Raw genomic sequence first — 19,105 nt, forward strand, 5'->3', positions numbered from 1 at the left:
GCTGCGCTGTGAATGTTTCCCTTCTGCTATGGCCACCCACCATCCCTCTTGCTCGCCCACACATCCTCTCCTCCGCAGCAAAGGAAGAACAGAGAGACAACCAGGGCCACGAGGTAGGAAGCTCTTCCCGCCGTTAGTGGCTGGCATTTGAGAATGCGAAGATTTTTCCATTCATAAAACATACATCCTTGTTTAGTGATCTCCTACCCTCCCCACACAGCCACACACCACTACCAACAGAAAACCAAGTCCCAGGCATTTTTTCTGTTCCAAGGACTGAGGGGAGTAAGGAGGCAGGGTTTTCCATTTCGCTAGGATGCCCCACTTTGATTCTCCTCTTAGTCTACATAAAGAGCTGACATCCACTGCGGATCAACCCTTGGTGAAAGGAAGAAAGGAAATGGCTTGTGGTTCAATCCGTAAAGACAACCCTGCCCTTGGACTTCAGACTGTCCGACATTTTGTGATTTGCATTTTTAAAACTCTCATAGATTTAAGAAACCACTGACAAGCCATGGTACCTATTCATTTCTACCCGTCTGCCTTTTTAGGTCCCGGTGCTTACTCTCCTGTGGTTCCGTTGGGGGTGGGACCAGAGTAGGCAAGGCAGAGGATGGGAGGGGTAGGGCGGGGCGGGGCATGGAGTAGCACTAATTCAAGATGCAATCTCCATCCAAATAACGGATGGCTATTAACCACGTTCCTCGCGGGGACAACCTTAAAATTACGCCTTGACTCCCCCACCAGTAAGAGGCGAGTCCCCATTTGCTGAGCCCAGGCTTCCTCCCTCCTCCTCCGCATTACTAGGTGCCCTAGAAATTACAACTGCTCTGTGTGGCGCGCGCCGAGGTGGCGGCGGCGGCGGGAGGGGGGCGGGGAGGGGATTCCCGAGCCAGCCGGCGCTTGCCCTCCTGCTGCCAGCTGCGCTGTCGCGCCGCCAAGGTCACAGCGCTGCAGGAGTAGCGACCGGGACGCAGGGAAGCAAGTCCATCCTGGGGGCGGGGAGAAAGCCCGGCGTGCAGTCGGCCTCGGGTCTGCAGCAGTCGAGGAGGGAGGGAGGCCTGGCCCCGGCGGCACCGAGCTGCCTGTGGCCGCCGCCTCTGGCTCGGTCGCGGCCTGGAGGGACCCACAACGGAACTTGGCCTCCCACCTTCAGGATCCTAGCGCTGTCCATCGCCTCCTGGAACGGAATCAAGCTACAAGACCGCGAAGCCTTGCCGCACCTGCCTGCTCACCTACCGATTGCGTGTGTGTGTGTGTGTGTGTGTGTGTGTGTGTGTGTGTGTGTGTGTGTGTGTGTGTGTGTTCGCGCGCGCGTGCGTGCCTGAGCCTTGCAGATTCATAAGGGACCTCCTAGGCAGCCCGCAGCCCATTGGCACCGTCCAGTTGAAACAAGAGCGCTAGCTCGCCTTCGGCAGCCCATCAGCTGGTCCAGATGTTGGGAGGAGGAGCGCGCTGCAGCCGCCGGCGACGTTAGTGCCGATTCATCCCCGCGCGCGCCAGCCTCCGCAGGCCACCGCCGGGGCAGCGAGGTGGGACTGGCGCCGGCCTCCGGGTGCAGGATCCCCGCGGGCAGGTGAGGACTCTCCTTCCCCTCTTGACCCCAATCGTTTTCGGGCGGTGGCCCTAAGACACAGCGAGAGGGGTGTGCCCTCCGGTGGTACAGCAGGCACGCTGGCGGCGTGATGCCCGCCGCGCCTTAGCTCTCCCGTGCGAACCGCGCTTGCCCTGCCCCGCCGTCTCGGGCGCTTCCACCATCCCCACCCTCCCGGGAGCAGCGAGGACCGCCCGCGCCGCGATGGAGGAGGAGCTGAAGTGCCCTGTGTGCGGCTCCCTGTTTCGGGAACCCATCATTTTGCCGTGTTCTCACAACGTCTGCCTGCCTTGTGCTCGCACCATCGCGGTGCAGACCCCAGACAACGAGCAGCCCCTGCCACCGTCTCTCCTGCTCGCCCGGGGCTCAGGGTTGCCCGCGGGCGCCGCCGCTGCGCCCCCCACCGACTACGACGCGGCTGCTGGCTCGGCCTCCGGCGGCGGGGGCGGCGGGGGCGCCGCCGGGGGCCTTAGCGGCTGTGGCGGCAGTAGTGGCGGCGGAACGGGAGGTGGCGGAGACCACGCGGACAAGCTGAGCTTGTACAGTGAGACAGACAGCGGCTATGGCTCCTACACGCCAAGTCTCAAGTCCCCCAATGGGGTTCGCGTCCTGCCCATGGTGCCCGCGCCCCCGGGCTCCTCCGCCGCCGCGGCCCGGGGCGCCGCCTGCTCCTCGCTGTCCTCGTCCTCCTCAAGCTCCATCACGTGCCCGCAGTGCCACCGCAGCGCCTCCCTGGACCACCGCGGCCTGCGTGGCTTCCAGCGCAACCGGCTGCTGGAAGCCATCGTCCAGCGCTACCAACAAGGCCGTGGGGCGGCGCCCGGGGCGACCGCGGCCCCCGCAGTGGCCATCTGCCAGCTCTGCGACCGCACCCCTCCGGAGCCAGCCGCCACGCTCTGCGAGCAGTGCGACGTGCTCTACTGCGCCGCGTGCCAGCTCAAGTGCCACCCGTCCCGGGGACCCTTTGCTAAGCACCGCCTGGTGCAACCACCGCCGCCGCCTGCGGAGACAGCCGCGGGGCCCGCGGGCGCGGCCCAGGGCGCCCCCAGCGGAGGCGGGGGCTGCAAGAGCCCTGGAGGCGCTGGGTCATCCGGGGGCAGCGCACCCCGCAAGTTTCCCACGTGCCCGGAGCACGAAATGGAGAACTACAGCATGTACTGCGTGAGCTGCCGCACCCCCGTGTGTTACCAGTGCCTGGAGGAAGGTCGGCACAGCAAGCACGAAGTGAAGCCCCTGGGAGCCATGTGGAAGCAGCACAAGGTGAGCGGTCGCCCCTGGGCGGGCGCGGGCAGCAGCGGGCACAAAAGGAAGAAGGTGTGAGGGACAAGGGTCCAGGGTCTCCTCCTAGGAGAGCAGGCCGAAAACGGGAAGGGCAAGCAGGCTTGACTTCATTCGTTCGTTCCTCTGACCAGTTAGTTATTTGGCAATCACCTAATAATGAGTGCTAGGGACTCTGAGCTGAATGTTGGGGCTGATCACTGAATGGGAAGATGACTTAGTAAAAGAGTCTCCTCCCACTTGAAATAATAGGATTCTACACAAAGGGCGGGGCTCAGAGACTCGTGGTCCCTCTTGAGTTAAAGCATCCAAGCCCATTTCCTCCTTCTGAAAAAAAAAGTGCAAATATTACCACTTTTGCAGAAAAAGATCTGATGCCTTCCTCAAAAACAAACCAAAAAGCCCTTCAAACTCACTGCTATCCAATCAATTCTAACTCCCCCAGTCTGTAAAATCTTCCCCGAGCCATGAGCTGCCCAATGCATATAGCTCGCTACACCAGCAGGGGTCCTTGTGCAGCTCACCATGGGGGCACAGGCTGCCTTCCTACTTATTATTGCCTCTTCAGGAAGGATGGAAGCTCCCCAGCCCTAGGAAGTATGTGCTCTATCTTGCGGAGCACAATTCACATCACCTACATCACCTTCCAGAGGGGAACATTTCCTATTCCTTGTCTCCAGTACTTTCCACTCTCAGCAGGAAAGATAAGATTCTTCACATACCTTGTGTGCCCCAAGTCTGTTGAGAGTTTGAGTATGTGCCTTTTTCAGGAGGGAGTGTCCTTTTCCCCAAAGACACCTCTCTCTCTCTCTCTCTCTCTCTCTCTCTTTCTCTCTCTCTCTCTCTCTCTCTCTCTCTCTCTCTCTCTCTCTCTCTCTCTCTCTCTCTCTCTCTCTCTCTCTCTCTCTCTCTCTCTCTCTATCAGGATTATGGGGTTTATTAGAGAAAGTAGCATCTTATAAATTGGCAAGGGTTCCGTTCCTTGGTGTAGGACAGCTCTTCTCAGCCATGTCTCCCTCTCTGGTCCTCAGACCCTCAGCTATGTGGTTCCTTGCTTTCTACCATGTTCTGTGGGCTGAATATCCCACTGCTGAGAACAATTTTGAACGCCGTTTATCTACACTCTCGGTTCCAGAGTCCTGTCTTAAGACATACGACTTTAGTATAATCATAAAGATTTTTCACAATCCTACCCCTCTCTCTATTCCTTTCCCATGGCCCTGGGCTTTACTCTTGGCCAACTCTTCTCTTTATCACCCCCACATCTTTTTTTGAAATCATTTTATTGGGGACTCATATAGCTCTTATCACAATCCATAGACACATCCATTGTGTCAAGCACATTTGTACATATGTTGCCATCATCGTTTTCAAAACATTTCCTTTCTATTTGAACTCTTGGCATTTGCTCATTTTCCCCATTCCCCGCCTTCCTTCCCTCCCTCATGAACCCTTGATAATTTAAAGATTTTTTTCCATGTCGTACACTGACCAATGTCTCCCTTCACCCACTTTTCTGTTGTCTGTCCCCCTGGGAGGGTGTTATATGTAGATCATTGTGATCAGTTCCCCTTTCTCCCCCTACTTTCCCCTTACCTTCCTGGTATCGCTGCTCTCATTAGTCCTGAGGGGTTTATCGCTCCTGGATTCCCTGTGTTCCCAGCTCTTATTTGTATCCGTGTTCATGCTCTGGTCTAGCTGGATTTGTAAGGTAGAATTGGTGTCATGAGAGTGCGGAGTGGAAGCATTAAAGAACTAGAGGAAAGTTGTATGTTTCATAGGTGCTATGCTGCACCCTGACTGACTCCTCTCTTCCTGTGACCCTTCTGTAAGGAGATGTCCAATTATCTACAGATGGGCTTTGGGTCTCCACTCCTTGCTCCTCTTCATTCACATTGATGTGATTTTTTTTGTTCTGGGTCTTTGATGCAGGACACCTGACCCCCATCGACACCTCATGATTACACGGGCTGGTGTGCTTCTTCCATGTGTGCTTAGTTGCTTCTTAGCTAGATGACAGCTTGTTTATTTTCAAGCCTTTAAGACCCCAGGTGCTATATCTTTTGATAGCCGGGCACCATCAGCTTTCTTTGCATTTGCTTATGCACCCATTCTGCCAAAGACCTTCTCTTATTTGGTGATTGGTGACCCTGCCACTCTAGAGAAATAGCAGCATAGCAGGCTGTGAGAAAACTCACCCTTGCAGACTGCACGCAAGCCTTCTTCCCTGAGGCCTGCCTGAACGGGATGTGCCACTGCCTCACTGAAATGGTACGCTCCTTAAAGAAAATGTAAGGAACTTGTAGCTGGCAATATACCTGATACAGAAAAATTAAAACAAATTCAGTTCGAAATTTGACTACGTCATGCTCAGACCCCTTGGGAAAAGTGGGAATCGATATCATAACTTATTTTCCACTAAAAACTGAGTATCTGGATGCCCTCCCAACAGTGATCAATGGGTCATAGCTGGAAGAATTAGACCCTTATTCAAGGGCACTTAAATGCTTTTGCAGATTCAGATACCTGTTATTCAGTGGCTTTTTCCCAGTAAATTCTCTCCCTACACAAAGACAAGAGCTTTCCAACCAGAAATGTGTATTCTGACAGAGGACAAAAGACACAGAAACTAAAGCAATTTGTTAAGGCTATCTTGTGTCTTCTATCCATTAAGCAAAAAAAGGGAACACAGGTGAAAGGAAACGAAGATATGAGCTGCTCGTGTACTATAGATATAGTTGTTATTAGGTACCATCATGCCAGTTCCAACTCACAGTGTCCCTGTGCACAGCAGAACGGAACATGCCTGTTCCTGTGACATCCTCACAATTGCTCTTAAGTTAGAGCCTACTTTTGCAGCTACTGTCCCAATTCAACTTGTTAAGGGTCTTCCTGATTTTTTTTTTTTTTTTTGCCACTCTACTTTTCCCAGCATGATGTCTTTCTCTGGAGAGTGCTCTCTCCTGGAAACAAGTCCAAAGTACATGAGCTCAATTCCAGCTACCTTTGCCTCTAAGAAGCATTCTGACTATACTTCATCCAAGACGAATTTGTTTGTTCTCTTGGCAGTCCGTGATGCATTGAATATTCTTCTCCAGCATCATAATTCAAATGCATCTATTTTTCTTTGACCTTCCTTATTCAATATCCAACTTTCACATACGTAGAATTGAGAATACCATGGCTTGAGTCAGATACATGTTAGTCCTCCAAGTGACCTCTTTGCTTTTCAACACGTTAAAGAGGTCTTGTGCAGCAGATTTACCCAAAGCAATGCATCATTTGATCTCTTGACTGCTGCTTCCATGAGCATTGATGGTAGGTAGGTAGATAGATAGATAGATATGCTGTTGCTAGGGGTGCCCTTGAGTTGGTTCTGATTCACAGTGACTCTCTGTACAACAGAACAAAGAACAGCCCAGTCTTGTGTCTTTCTCACAATCATTGTTCTGTTTGAGCCCATTGTTGCGGCCACTATGCCAATCCATCCCATTAAGGGTTTTCCTCTTTTTTGCTGACCCTCTACTTTACCAAGCATGATGTTTTCTACCAGTGACTGGCTTCTCCTGAAAACAATTCCAACGTACATGAGAATAAGTCTCTCCATCTTGATTTCAAAGGAGCATTCTTGCTGCACCTCCTCTAAAATCGATTTGTTTGTTTTTCTGGCAGTGTATGCCCATAATTCAGTGTATAACCATAATTCAAAGGCATAAATTGTGTGTCCTTACTCATAGTCCAACTTTTCCATGGTTACGATGGGAAACACCATGGGTCGGGTGAGGTCACCATAGTCCTCTAAATGACACCTTGGCTCATTAACACTTTCAAGAGGTCATTTGCCAATTGGCCCAAATGTAGATAGATAGAGAAGTTTTTCATTATCGTTTCCATTTTGCCATGAAATCTTTGAAAAAAAGAAAACCTTATGTATACACAGTTCTAGAATTTAATTTTGAAGGATCCAGATGGCACACTGATTATGTACTTTGCTGCTAACCAAAAAAAAAAAGAGCAGCTCACATCGGTCTGCTGCTTCATGTGACAAAGGCCTGGTGGCCCACTCCTGTAACGTTTATGGCCTGCGAAACCCCAGGGTGCTGTATTACTCTGTCTGCGATTAGAATTGACTCCACAGCACACAACAACAACATACACAGGTTTATCGGCTATGTGAAGCACATGTCTTTTTCGGTAATTGATCATTTTGCATTTTCAAAAATGGAAAAGAAAAAAAACAGGGAACACTGTAGAATTCATCTTGGAGAGGTAAGTCTGCAGAGACGGTCCGAAGAAGGACAATCTAGTCAGTAAAATAAACCTCAAATATCAATAATATCTCTGTTGAGAAAACCTACAGATCCTAGGTTGGAATCTCAGGGTTTGAAATAAAGTTGTATGAGTTGAGGCACAAATTTTAAATGCACTGATTAATAATAGCTAGTTCAGGTAATTTTTGTAAGCACGATATACTGTATGTTTAGTCTCTAGCGCAATATCTGACCCCTAGTAGCTAGTCATGAGTTTGTTGTTGTTGTTGCGATGTTTATAATCTTAATATTTAAAAACCACTAGACTTGTAGGTAGCTGGAGAACAGCAATAAGGAGCACTTATTTGAACTCATTGAATTGACCTCATCGGTTACCTGGAGAAAATGGTAGACTAGTCCTTTGTGATGCTGTCTCTGCAGGGCCCTAAAATAGTTTAGTATCATTCATATAGTATTTGGTTGTGTGCTGTTTCACAATTGTAGCTCCTTTGATTATTTCATCTGAAGAGATATCATTTTACAAATAAAGAAATAATTTTCAAAGAGGCTGTGATTTATAAAACAAGAAGTGTAGGTGCTAAATCTAGTATTTAGATTTCATGAGCTACTAAATTTTTCTAGCCTAGAGAAATGGAGCTGATTCTGGGTGTTGACACCCAAATCTTCAGAATTAGTAAAGAGGGGGACACAAACGGAATTGAGATAAGAGTTTACAATCTTGAGAGATTAACTCTATTACATGATAAAATGAATTGGTTAGTGGGTTATGGATTCCAGAATCAAGATTGCACAGAAAAAAATTAATGGTCATTCCTGGTTTGGCATCAGTTTGTCTTTAAAAATTCCATCTTCAACCAGCATTGAAGAGTTATAAGAAAATATGGAAAGTGTATGTGATATCTGTTCAATAGAGGAGGATACTGTAACCCATAGTAGTGTGTGGGTATGCCAAGAATCTGGGGTCTCAATTTTAATATCTTGTGCCCTTGCTTCATGGAAGAAGCTATGAGATAATTTTGTGACAGCCTGTATTCAAGAATGAGCAGAACGCTCTGCTGGTCACCTTCAGCGAGTGCTTCTGTTTTTCTAAAGAAAGGGAAATTGACTGCTTGTGATGAACATGTCAACTAGGGATCAAAGAAACTGTAAATCAGGGAACCCTTGTGGAGCATATAGTTTTTGTGGCCAGGGGAGTAAACCACCCGTGTGACTTAATGAGGGTGGCATCCCTTTGAAGACCAACTAGAATGCTCAGTTTTCGAGTCCCACTGGGGCAATTTAAGTTCTTTGGTAGAACCTACCCTCTGACATTTGTCGTTGTTGTTTTTACTTTTAAAATCCCAGAAGCCATGGCCAAGCTTCACGTGGTAGCAAAACTAGCACGAGCATTCTGATACTGCTTCCACTGGGAAGTCATCATCGCACTGTCAGTCATGTGGTTCTGGTGTGACTGGGGTGTGACCGGGTGTGATTAGGAATTCTTAAATAAAGAATGTTCTATATCACATTTAAGTCTATTTTAAAACAACACCATCACCTTTTAAAAACAGTGTAAAAACCTTTAGCAGGTGGCCAACATCTTTTTATGTGATTCTCATGGAAAAGGATTAACCACTTTAAATGGCCTGTGATGTGAAGAAGCTATATGTTGTGACAGACTAGACAGGAAGGGGCATAGGACAGCTGTCCACATGCGTGTTGTATGTTTTGCCTGTTGATTAAGGAGTTCTATTGTCCTGAACTCAGGGAAGGGTCACTATGTAGTGTATCTTTTTTCTAGTTTGATTTAGCACTGGATGTCAACAATCTCTTGTAAGTCCTCCTCTAGGGAAGAGTCTGACCTGATCAGAATAGATAATTGACCCTGAATTAAAATGAGGATAAGCTGATTCTTGAACTAAGGTTATGAAATGCTGAGTAAGAGCTTCTTCAGGAAACTTGGGAGCCACTGAGAATAGCTGAATGTTTAAATAAAAACAAACAAACAAACAAACCATCTCATGAATGAGCAGGATTACTGCTCCAAGTGCATCAGACGTTCATCGAGCAAAAGAGATCATTGACCTGGAGCACTCAGGAAAGCAGGACGTCAAGTCTCACACACACACACACACACACACACATTTTTGTTTTGTTTTATATTACCAGGTTTACAGCACCCCTCTTCTAGAGTTCTTTTATTAGCAGGCAATACTTGAGTTTTCCTTCCCTAACAGGTTTCTAGTTCTTTGCAGATTTTATTGTATTTTATAAAAGCTCTTTTCTTTATTATACCATTAAGAAATGCTCATTGAACCTATAGAGAAAGCAAGTAGAATAAGATTTTGGGGGTCGGGGAGAGGGGCAAAAACAAAATGATATCAAGGAGTCCAGGAAGAAAAAGGATGCTTGGGAACGGATAGCGGTAGCAATTGTACAATTTTGCTTGGTGTGATGGAATTATGGAATGATATATGTATTAACTCCTAATTAATAATAAATTATACACAAAAATTTGTTTTAAAAATGCTCATTGTGGGAAAATTATAAATTCTAAAAAAGAAACACTTTTAAAAACCCACTGCCATGAGGTGATTCTAACTGATAATGACCTTATATATAGTTTCAGAGATCATAAATCTTTATGGGAATGGATAGCTTCAAATTTCACCTATGGAGCTGACAATGGGTTTGAAATTAAACATCATTCCTAAATTCTAGAAAAACATAATGTTTTGGAATTTTCCTTCTAAAATCATTCTGCATATCACTTTGATAATTTTTTTCCTTTAAAAATGTGTTAAGTATTTTCTTGTCAATCAATGTATGTCATTTTGATGGTTGCATGTAATTTCATCATAAGATTTCTGCATGATCTTAAGCTGCTTTTAATCATTTGCTACTATACTTTTTTTTAGTTAAATAAATGTAGACATACCTTTATTTCCTTAGGATAACTTTCTAGACTTGGAATTACTATATCAAAATGTACTGACTACAAGACACTGATTAATATTGCCAAATTTTCCTTCTATGAATGTTATACCTCTTATTATAACAAACTAAAATTACATAAATAATCAAAATTAATATGGACAGGGACTATAGGGAGAAACAAGATGATAAAATGTTTTTTTCTATTTTTATTATATTGTTGTTAGAATGGTAAGAAGATCACAAGATTTTAATGTTTTAATTTACTGGCTAAGATTGGCCTTCCCTAACAATAATAACTCCTACTTTACCAACTATGGTGCTATTTTCCAGTAGTTCATGGGCAATGCAGGCAGGACCTATGCTGTTGTCTCTTGAAGTTCTTGCTACTTCAGAGTTTTCTGGGTTTCATGTGTTATGAAATGTCTGTGGTGGGTCCCTTGAGTGAAGCTTATCAATTAAAGCTGTCCAATAAAGATGCCTTTCCCTCCCGAGCAGTTTGTTTTTCTCCTAACACATGAAGAAGAAACATTATCCCATGGCTTTTGTTACTTTTCAATCAAAATTTTCAATATTCAATAGAATATTCTTTGAGCAACTATGGAACCCAAGAACTGTACTAGGTGTTGCGAATACAAATGAAACAGACCACAGCAGAACTCACAGCCTAGTAGAGCAGAGGGATACTTTCATAACCAAGTTAATGTATGCACAACTCATGTAAATAGGAGGAACCTGGTGGCCTGGTTAAGCTCTCAGCTGCTAACCAAAAGGTCAATGGAACCGATCGGCAGCTCCACAGGAGAAAGATGTGGCAGGCTGCGACTGTTAAGATCTAGCGCTCTGGAAACCCTATGGGGCAATTTTACTCTGCCCTAGAGGGTAGTGAGGAGTTGGAATCGACCTATCAGCAGCAGGTAATGTTCACGTAAACAAATAGAAAAAGTGCTATACATATTCTAATCTGCATAATGTGATGGAGGAACAACTAGGAGAAGGCAGTTAACTGTTTACTTTAAAAATTAATAAAACATCTGTTCTATTTAAAGTTTTTGCCTCTCACTAAAATAACATTCCTGTTTTCTTATTGTTTGCCATGTTTTTATCCATGAATGATTTTTATGAATGACTTTGATTTACATGTAAATAACATACAGCTTAAAATTAGTACATCGTATGAATTTAGCTTTAGAGCCATGTGCAATGGACGTGGGTCTGAATCTTGTTATGGGAGAGTCTTCTTAAGGGGAACCCTGATAGCATAGTGGTTACATGTTTGACTGTGATCCAAAAGGTCACTTATTCAAAACCAGCAGCCAGTCTAAGGGCGATAGACAAGACTTTGTACACCCATTAACAGTTACAGCCTTGGAAACTCACAGGGCCAGTTCCACCCTGTCCTATTTGAACTCTATGAGTCAGCATATACTCGATGGCAGTGAATTTGGACTCCTGTTATATCTTACAGTTTCCTTTTACTCCATGTTATATCTTCTTATTTGGTTATTTTTGTTCCTCCCAACTTGTAAATTTTTAAGGTATACATGTCCTGTTTTTAATGTAATGTTGTTATTGGTTGCTGTCAAGTAATTTTTGACTCACAGCAAACCCACGTACAAAAAAATGAAGCATGGTTGGGTTCTGCTCCATCCTCTCAATCGTTGCTGTGCCTGAGTCTCTTCTTGTAGCACTGTGTCAATCTATCTCATTAAGGAGCTTCCTCCTTTTTGCTGACCCTCAGTTTTACCAAGCATGATGTCCTTCTCCAGGGACTTCAGGGATAATGTGTCCAAAATACATGAGACAAAGCATCATCCTCCCGTTTAATGGACATTTTGGTTGTATCTCTTACTTTCCTTTTTTAGTAATAGTCTCATTGGTATATAATTCTCATTCCATACATCTGGATAGTTCAATCCCATTAAGAAAATGTATACAATCATCACCACATTGCATTTTAGAACCTTCTGTTCTTTCTTGCACTCATTGTTATTATCTCCCCATTTCCCACCAACATCCCCTGCTATACGCCTAAGAATCCATTTTTACAGTTATTGTATAGACTTACCTATCCTGGATTTCATATACAGAAAAATGTACAAACAACAATGGAAAATAAACAACAATAATAAAGTAGAACAGAAAAACCTCAATAGAAAAGGAAGCAGGAATTTATAGAGGTCTAAATAAAGGCATGTACATATGTAAATATATTTATATATGAGGATGGGAAGTGGATTTATGAGCATATGTTTATAGGTTTAGTATTAGGGTAGCAGATAGACATTGGGCCTCCACTCAAGTACTCCCTCAATGCTAGAATACGTTGTTCTATTAAACTGGCCATGATGCTCACCTTCCAGATGCAATCACTGAAGACAATGGAGGTGCATAAGCAAATGTGGTTTTAAAAAAAAAAACTGATGGAGCCTGGCTATCAAAAGATATAGCCTAGGGTCTTAAAGACTTGAAGGTAAACAAGCGGCCATCTAGCTCAGAAGCAACAAAGCCCACAGGGAAGAAGCACACCAGCCTGTGTGATCATGAGGGTGTCGAAAGGATCAGGTATCGGGCATCAAATAACAAAAAAAATAATCATATAATTGTGAATTAGGGGGAGTGCAGAGTGGGTACCCAAAGCCCATTTGTAGGCCACTGGACATCTCCTTACAGAAGAGTCTCGGGGAGGAGACGAGCCAGTCAAGGTGTGATGTAGCAACGATGAAACATACAACTTTCCTCTAGTTCCTAAATGCTTCCTCCCTCCCCACTATCATGATCCCAATTCTACCTTACAAGTATGGCTAGACCAGAGGATGTACACTGGTACAGACAGGAATTGGAAACACAGGGAATCCAGGGTGGATGATCCCTTCAGGACCAGTGGTGGTGAGAGTGGCAATACCGGGGAAGGTGGGGTAGAAAGGGGGAACTGATTACAGGGATCTACATATAACCTCCTCCCTGGAGGAAGGGCAACAGAAAAGTGGGTGAAGGTAGACGTCGGACAGTGCGTATGATATGACAAAATAATAAATTATCAATGGTTTATGATGGAGGGGGTAGTGGGGAGGGAAGGGGCAAAATGAGGAGCTGATGCCAGGGGCTTAAGTGGAGAGCAAATGTTTTGAGAATGATGAAGGTAATGAATGTACAAATGTGCTTTATACAATTGATGTATGTATGGGTTGTTATAAGAGTTGTATGAGCCCCCAATAAAATTATTTTAAAACAAAGAAAAGAAAAGGAAGCAGGAAATATTTAAAAGTAAAGCAAATAAGCTAACTGCATCTGCCATAATCGACTTTCCAATGCTTTTTGCATAATAGCAAGACTATTCACATCCCTGGTCTACGGTCAGATGGAATTCCCTGGAGGCTTAATCCCTTTATCTGGCTGTATTTCTTGCAAGTCAGATTTGTTTGTTCTTCTATCATTCTGTGATATATTCAATATTCTTCATCAACACCATAATTTCAAGGCATCAATTCCTCTTAGGTCTTCCTTGTTTATCCAGCTTTAACATACATATGAAGCATCTGGAAAGCACTTGGGTCAAGCACACCAGAGTCCTTCAGTGACATCTTGTTTTTTAAAGGCTTTAGTTAAAGAGGCCTTTTGCAGTAGCTTTGCTCAATGCAATATCTCTTTGCATTTCTTGGCTGCTGCTTCCATGAGCACTGATTGTGGATCCCAGTAAACTGAAAACATTGACAACTTCAGTCTGTCTCTGTTTATCATGATGTTGCTTATTGGACCAGTTGTGAGGATTTTTGTTTTCTTTATATTGAGGTGTGATTCATTTTAGCAAGTGTAATTTAAGAAACAAAAACAAAATCTCCCTGTCATCACCCACTATGCCAGTAGGGCTTCTATAATAAGTTTAACAGACGTCTCAATTTATCAACTTCACAAGAGAAAGAGTATTTCTTAACCACAGGAGCAATTAGCTCAGCATTCTTCTCCCCTCACCTCTATCCCAACTCTAACTCCCTGTTGTGTGACCCTAGCAGAAATTTTTGTTATCGTCTATTCTTGCATTCCTATTATTTAAGTTTGATCCATTATGTATTCAGTTATAACTCCAGGTATTTTCATACTTTAATCTCTACATTTGTGTAATTTCCATTTGTTCATTTTTCAGTTGACTAGATCATTACATGGCTACAAACAGGTTTTTCCTTTTCTTGCAAATAGGTTTTTAATGCAGTTTTTTAAAATGCAGTTTATGAATGTTTTCTGGACTCTTATACATTTCAAAATATCATCACATTGTCTTCTAATGGAATCCTGATCCTTATGCCTCCTGAACATTCTTAAGCAATGATCATTACCATCTGAATTATATTCAGAATATTCATTTTGTTGCTAAGAAGTTCAAGACTGAGCTGGGTTTGTTTTTTCATCAGAGATGATCTGTTTTCTCTTTGATTTTTTTTCTGCTTACATATGTATTATCCTTTCCTTGTCTCTCAGGTTGAGTAAAATATATCTCCATTCTAAGAACCTCCTTCCTTTTGGAAAATTTTTCTTGTAGTATGTGTCTGAATATCTCTCTTTTTTTTCCCATTTATTGTTTTCTCTTCTTTTAAAATACCAACGTTGACTATGTTGAGTCTCTGACTCGCATAATTTCCATTTTGTCTCTAGTTAGTATTATCTCTTAATTTTTATTCACACTGCCATGTAATTTATTTAAAATTTTTCTCCTTCTAATTGTCTGAGATTTCAGGATTAATGCTGCTCCTATGTGGCTTATTAGTGCAGTTCCTAAAGTAGTTTATATTTATAAAGTGATTTATTTGTCTTTTTGTTTGCTTTTTATCACATCTTTGCTCTCTCATTCTTTTGAATCCATGTTCTAAGCTTTTGTTTTAAGAACAGTGTGTTTTTTCTAAAATTCTACTCTGATTTCTTGAAATAATTCTTCTTCCAGAGTACATAACATATTTTTTCACCAAGACTCAACATTTATTATGCATTCTTTTCCCAAAAAAGTATGTTTTTCACCTACTTTTTATTGTCATGTCCCTTTCAAATATGTTCTGTGCATAGGTCTCACACTGAGTCTTTTGTGCTTCTGACCCAGCTTTGAATGGAAGCAGTTCTTTCTGGACCCATGAAGTGTGTGCATAAGCACATGCAGGTTGCCTCAAATTACAAGCGGCAAGAAAACTGATAGGATGACAACTCTACTATTCAATCTGATTGAGGTGTATACACATTAAAGTTATGCCATTTCAAAATTTTAAAATACCATTATTTACAGAAGATAAACAATAAGCAACAAGAACCGATTCCTTATAAAAAGCAAACAGGAACAGATTTGAAGTTATCCAGTTCCCTCCACACCAACATGTATGTCCTTAACATCAGAGGAAAGAGATCATTTATGACTAAAAGACGTGCTCACCCTTCCTAAATTACTCGTGTTCATTCTTGTGTCACTGGATGGGCATGCTGTACACTAGGTGTCAGCAGGTGTCTATCTCTCAGTAGGTGTGTCATAAGGTCTGGTTCTATCTGGCTCTTTTGGCTTTCTCCATATGCGTCGCTCTCTAAGCCTTCTCTTGACTGGATGTAGGTCCTTGTGCTTATTGGATCAGCTATTCCCAGTAACTGTGAGAGAACTCTGGGCCTATCCAGGGTTGAACCAGCAGTACAAAAGCTCTTGAGTCAAAATTGTTGCGGGAAACCCACGTATGGTACATGCCCAAACTTCTGCTGCGTTGGCATCCTCCAACATGGAAGAGCTCTGCCCTGTTTGGTGATCTAGCTCTGCCCATTACTTCTGTCTGCTGGTCTCATGGCTTCTGCTGGTCTTGTGCCTTCTGCCACTCTCGTGCTCTGCTGTGCTTGCCACCATTTCCACTCTTCAGTGTTATCAGCTCAGCGGTTATTACAGCCCTTGACCTGTATTACAGCTTTTTAGGAGGTTATCAGTGAAGGGCCCCATGTCCAGAAAACATCTTTTCTCCTGGCTCTTGTTGATCTGGAAACCCCCTTAGAGCCTCCATGTTCTATGATTTTTAACAATCACCTGAAGAGTCCACTAGCCAATCCTGTTAGAGGTCAAACTGAATAGAACTTCACCAGCTAATTTGAGTGAATGTCAATTACTAGAGGTGGAGGTAGGCAACCAATCCATGTGTAGGTGGATCATAAACCAACAAATTCTTGCAAGCCAGTTATGTAGGTAGTAAAGTGACTAATCCTTTCAAATCTCTTGTGCAGATTGCAAACCAGCCAATCTTTTAGCAGATTGTGGCCTAACTATCATTTTGGGACAATTACAAACCCAGGGCTCAGAACACCACATAGAAGAAAACCCATCAGACTACATCCCTCCCTACATGAGACTCCTCTCTCCATACACACCACTTGCCATTGAGTCAATTCCAACTCATGGTGACCTCAGAAGTGTGCTCTATAGGATCTTCAAGGGCTACTTTTTCATATGCAGATTTTCAGGTCTTTCTTCTGAGGCACCTCAGAAGGTGTTAGGTGGTATTGCATTGTGGTTTTAATTTGCATTTCTCTTGTGGTTTATGGCTATCAGGAACACTTTCTCATATGTTTACTGGCCATTCAGAAACTTTACTGGCCCTTGTGAAACTTCTGTTCAGGGGCTTTGCCCACCTCCTCAGTGGGCAATTAGTTTTTTTCTTTTTGGAAGCTAGCAGAGTATTTTAGGTTTTAGTGATAAGGCTTTTGTCTGATGTATCATTGCTAAAGAAGTTTTCCCTGGCTGTGGACTCTATTACTCTCTTGGTGAATTGTTTAAATGTACACAGGTTTTTTATCTTCAGTATATCCCACTTGTCAATTTGTGATCTAGACGTATTTGTGTCCTTCCCTATATCTGATAGCCTATAGATTCCCTGTGCCAAAATTCTCAGGTTGGTCCCAATTCCTTCACTGATGGCTCTAATAGTTTGGGGTTTTACTTCAATGTCTGTGATGCACCTTAAGTTTATTATTGTGTAAGGAGTGAGAGAAGGGTCTTGCTTCATTTTTTTTTGCAGGTAGAGATCCATTTTTTCCAGCACCACTTGTTGAACAGGGCCTCTGAATCTCATTTGATATTTTGGGGGCCCTTATCAAAGATCAGTTGTCTGTATGCTGATTATTTTATTTCTGCATTTTCAGTTCTTTTCCATTAGTCTGAGGATCTGTCATTGTACCAATACCATGCAGTTTTGACCACTGTGGCTATATAGTATGTGCTAAAGTCAGGTAAAGCAAGCCCTCCCACTGTGTCCTTCTTCTTGAGGAGTTCTCTGCTAATTCTGGGCTTCTTCCCTCTCAACATGAAGTTGGTAATCAGTTTTTCTATTTCTTTGAAGAAAGATGAGGGTAATTGCATCAGGATTGCATTAAACTTATATAGTGCCTTTGGCAGAACTGACATCTTAACTATATTGAGTCTTCCAATCCATGAGCATGGGACATTCTTCCATTTGTTGAGGTCACTCTTGGTTTCTTGTAATAGTGTTCTATAGTTTTCCCTGTATCGATTTTTTGTTTTTTTAATCAGGTATATCCCTAGATATTTGTATTTGGCTATTGTGAAGGGTACTACATTTTTTATCTCTTCTTCTGTGGTCTTATCTGATGTGTACAACAGTCCAATGGACTTCTGTTTGTTGATCTTGTATCCTGCCACTCTGCCAACCCCCTCTATTGCTTCCAGTACTCCCCTTGTGGAACTTTTGGGATTTTCCATATATAAAATCATATCATCTGCAAATAACGATAGTTTCACCTCTTCCTTTCCCAGACGAATACCTTTGATGTCTCTTCTTTGCCTTATACTGTTAGCTAAAACCTTCAGCATGATATTAAATAAGAGTGGGGACAAGGGGCATCCTTGTCTGGTCCTCTTTTTCAGTGGGATTGTGTTTGTCTTTTCTCCATTGACTACCACGTTGGCTGTTGGTTTTTCATGTATAGCTTGTATTGTCTTGAGGAATTTTCCTTCCATTCCTATCTTCTCAAGTGTCTTAAGCAGGAATTGGTGTTGGATGTTGTCGAATGCTTTTTCTGCATCTGTCGATATTATCATTTGGTTCTTATAGTTTTTCATGTCCATGTGGTGAATAATTGTAGTCTTCCGTATGTTGAACCATCCCTGTATCCCTGGTATGAATCCCACTTGGTCATGGTGAATTATTTGTTTTATATACTTTTGTATTCTATTGGCCAGTATTTTGTTAAGGATTTTGCATCGATGTTCGTTAGGGATATTGGTCTGTAGTTCTCAATTCTTGTGAGACCATTTCCCGGTTTCAATATCAGAGTTGTAGTAGCTTCTCATAGAAGGAATTCAGGGCTTTGCCATCTTTATCTATGCTCTGGAAAAGTTTGTGTAGGATTGCTGTTAGTTTTTCCCTGAATGCTTGGTAGATTCTCCTGTGAATCCATCTGGTCCAGGGGATTCTTTTGTTGGTAATCCCTTGATAACCTTACCTATTTCTTTTATTGCTATGGGTCTGTTGAGATTTTTGACATCCATCGAGACTAGTCTAGGAAGGGACTGTTTTTCCAAGATTTTGTCCATGTCCTCCAAGCTATTGAATTTATAGTAGTACTGTGTAATTATACTTTGATTTCATTAGGGTCTGCTGTAATGTCCCCTTTCATCCCTCATCCTTGCAATTGAAATTTGTTCCTTCCTTTCTTTGGTTAGGTTTGCCAGCTGTCTGCCAATTCTGCCTATCCTTTCAAAGAACCAACTTTTAGCAGCATTAATTTTTTTCCATTGTTTTCTTGTTTTCCTTCTCCTGAATCTCAGTCCTGATTTTTATTGTTTCTTTTCTTTTATTATTTGTAGGATTGTCCTGTTGACTCTGCTGTAGTTGCTGTAGATTCTGTGCCAGCATGTCAATTTTAAGTCTCTCTTCCTTCTTCATGTGTGCATGTATTGCTATGAAACTTCCTCTGATAACTGCCTTTGCCATGCCCCATAAGTACATCATGTTCCCTTTTTCGGTGGCTTCTAGAAATTTCCTAATGTCGTCTTTTTTTAAGAGACATCATTAGCTTTTAT

The 19,105-nt window shown here is 43.2% G+C and overlaps 1 protein-coding gene across 3 annotated transcripts in view; it reads left to right on the forward strand.

Moving 5' to 3' along the window:
* Positions 1-1,798: 1,798 nt before the first annotated feature.
* The window catches only part of TRIM67 (tripartite motif containing 67), a 66,509-nt gene continuing 49,202 nt past the window's right edge, over positions 1,799-19,105 (forward strand). For 2 of the 3 annotated variants that reach the window (XM_075540603.1, XM_075540604.1), the window contains exon 1: positions 1,799-2,854. In XM_075540603.1, coding sequence (XP_075396718.1) covers positions 1,799-2,854 — 1,056 coding nt within the window. The remainder of the gene's footprint in view (positions 2,855-19,105) is intronic. The other variant, XM_075540605.1, reaches the window with a different exon arrangement.

This window comes from Tenrec ecaudatus, chromosome 1, assembly GCF_050624435.1.
Source record: "Tenrec ecaudatus isolate mTenEca1 chromosome 1, mTenEca1.hap1, whole genome shotgun sequence".
NCBI classification, from domain to species: domain Eukaryota; kingdom Metazoa; phylum Chordata; class Mammalia; order Afrosoricida; family Tenrecidae; genus Tenrec; species Tenrec ecaudatus.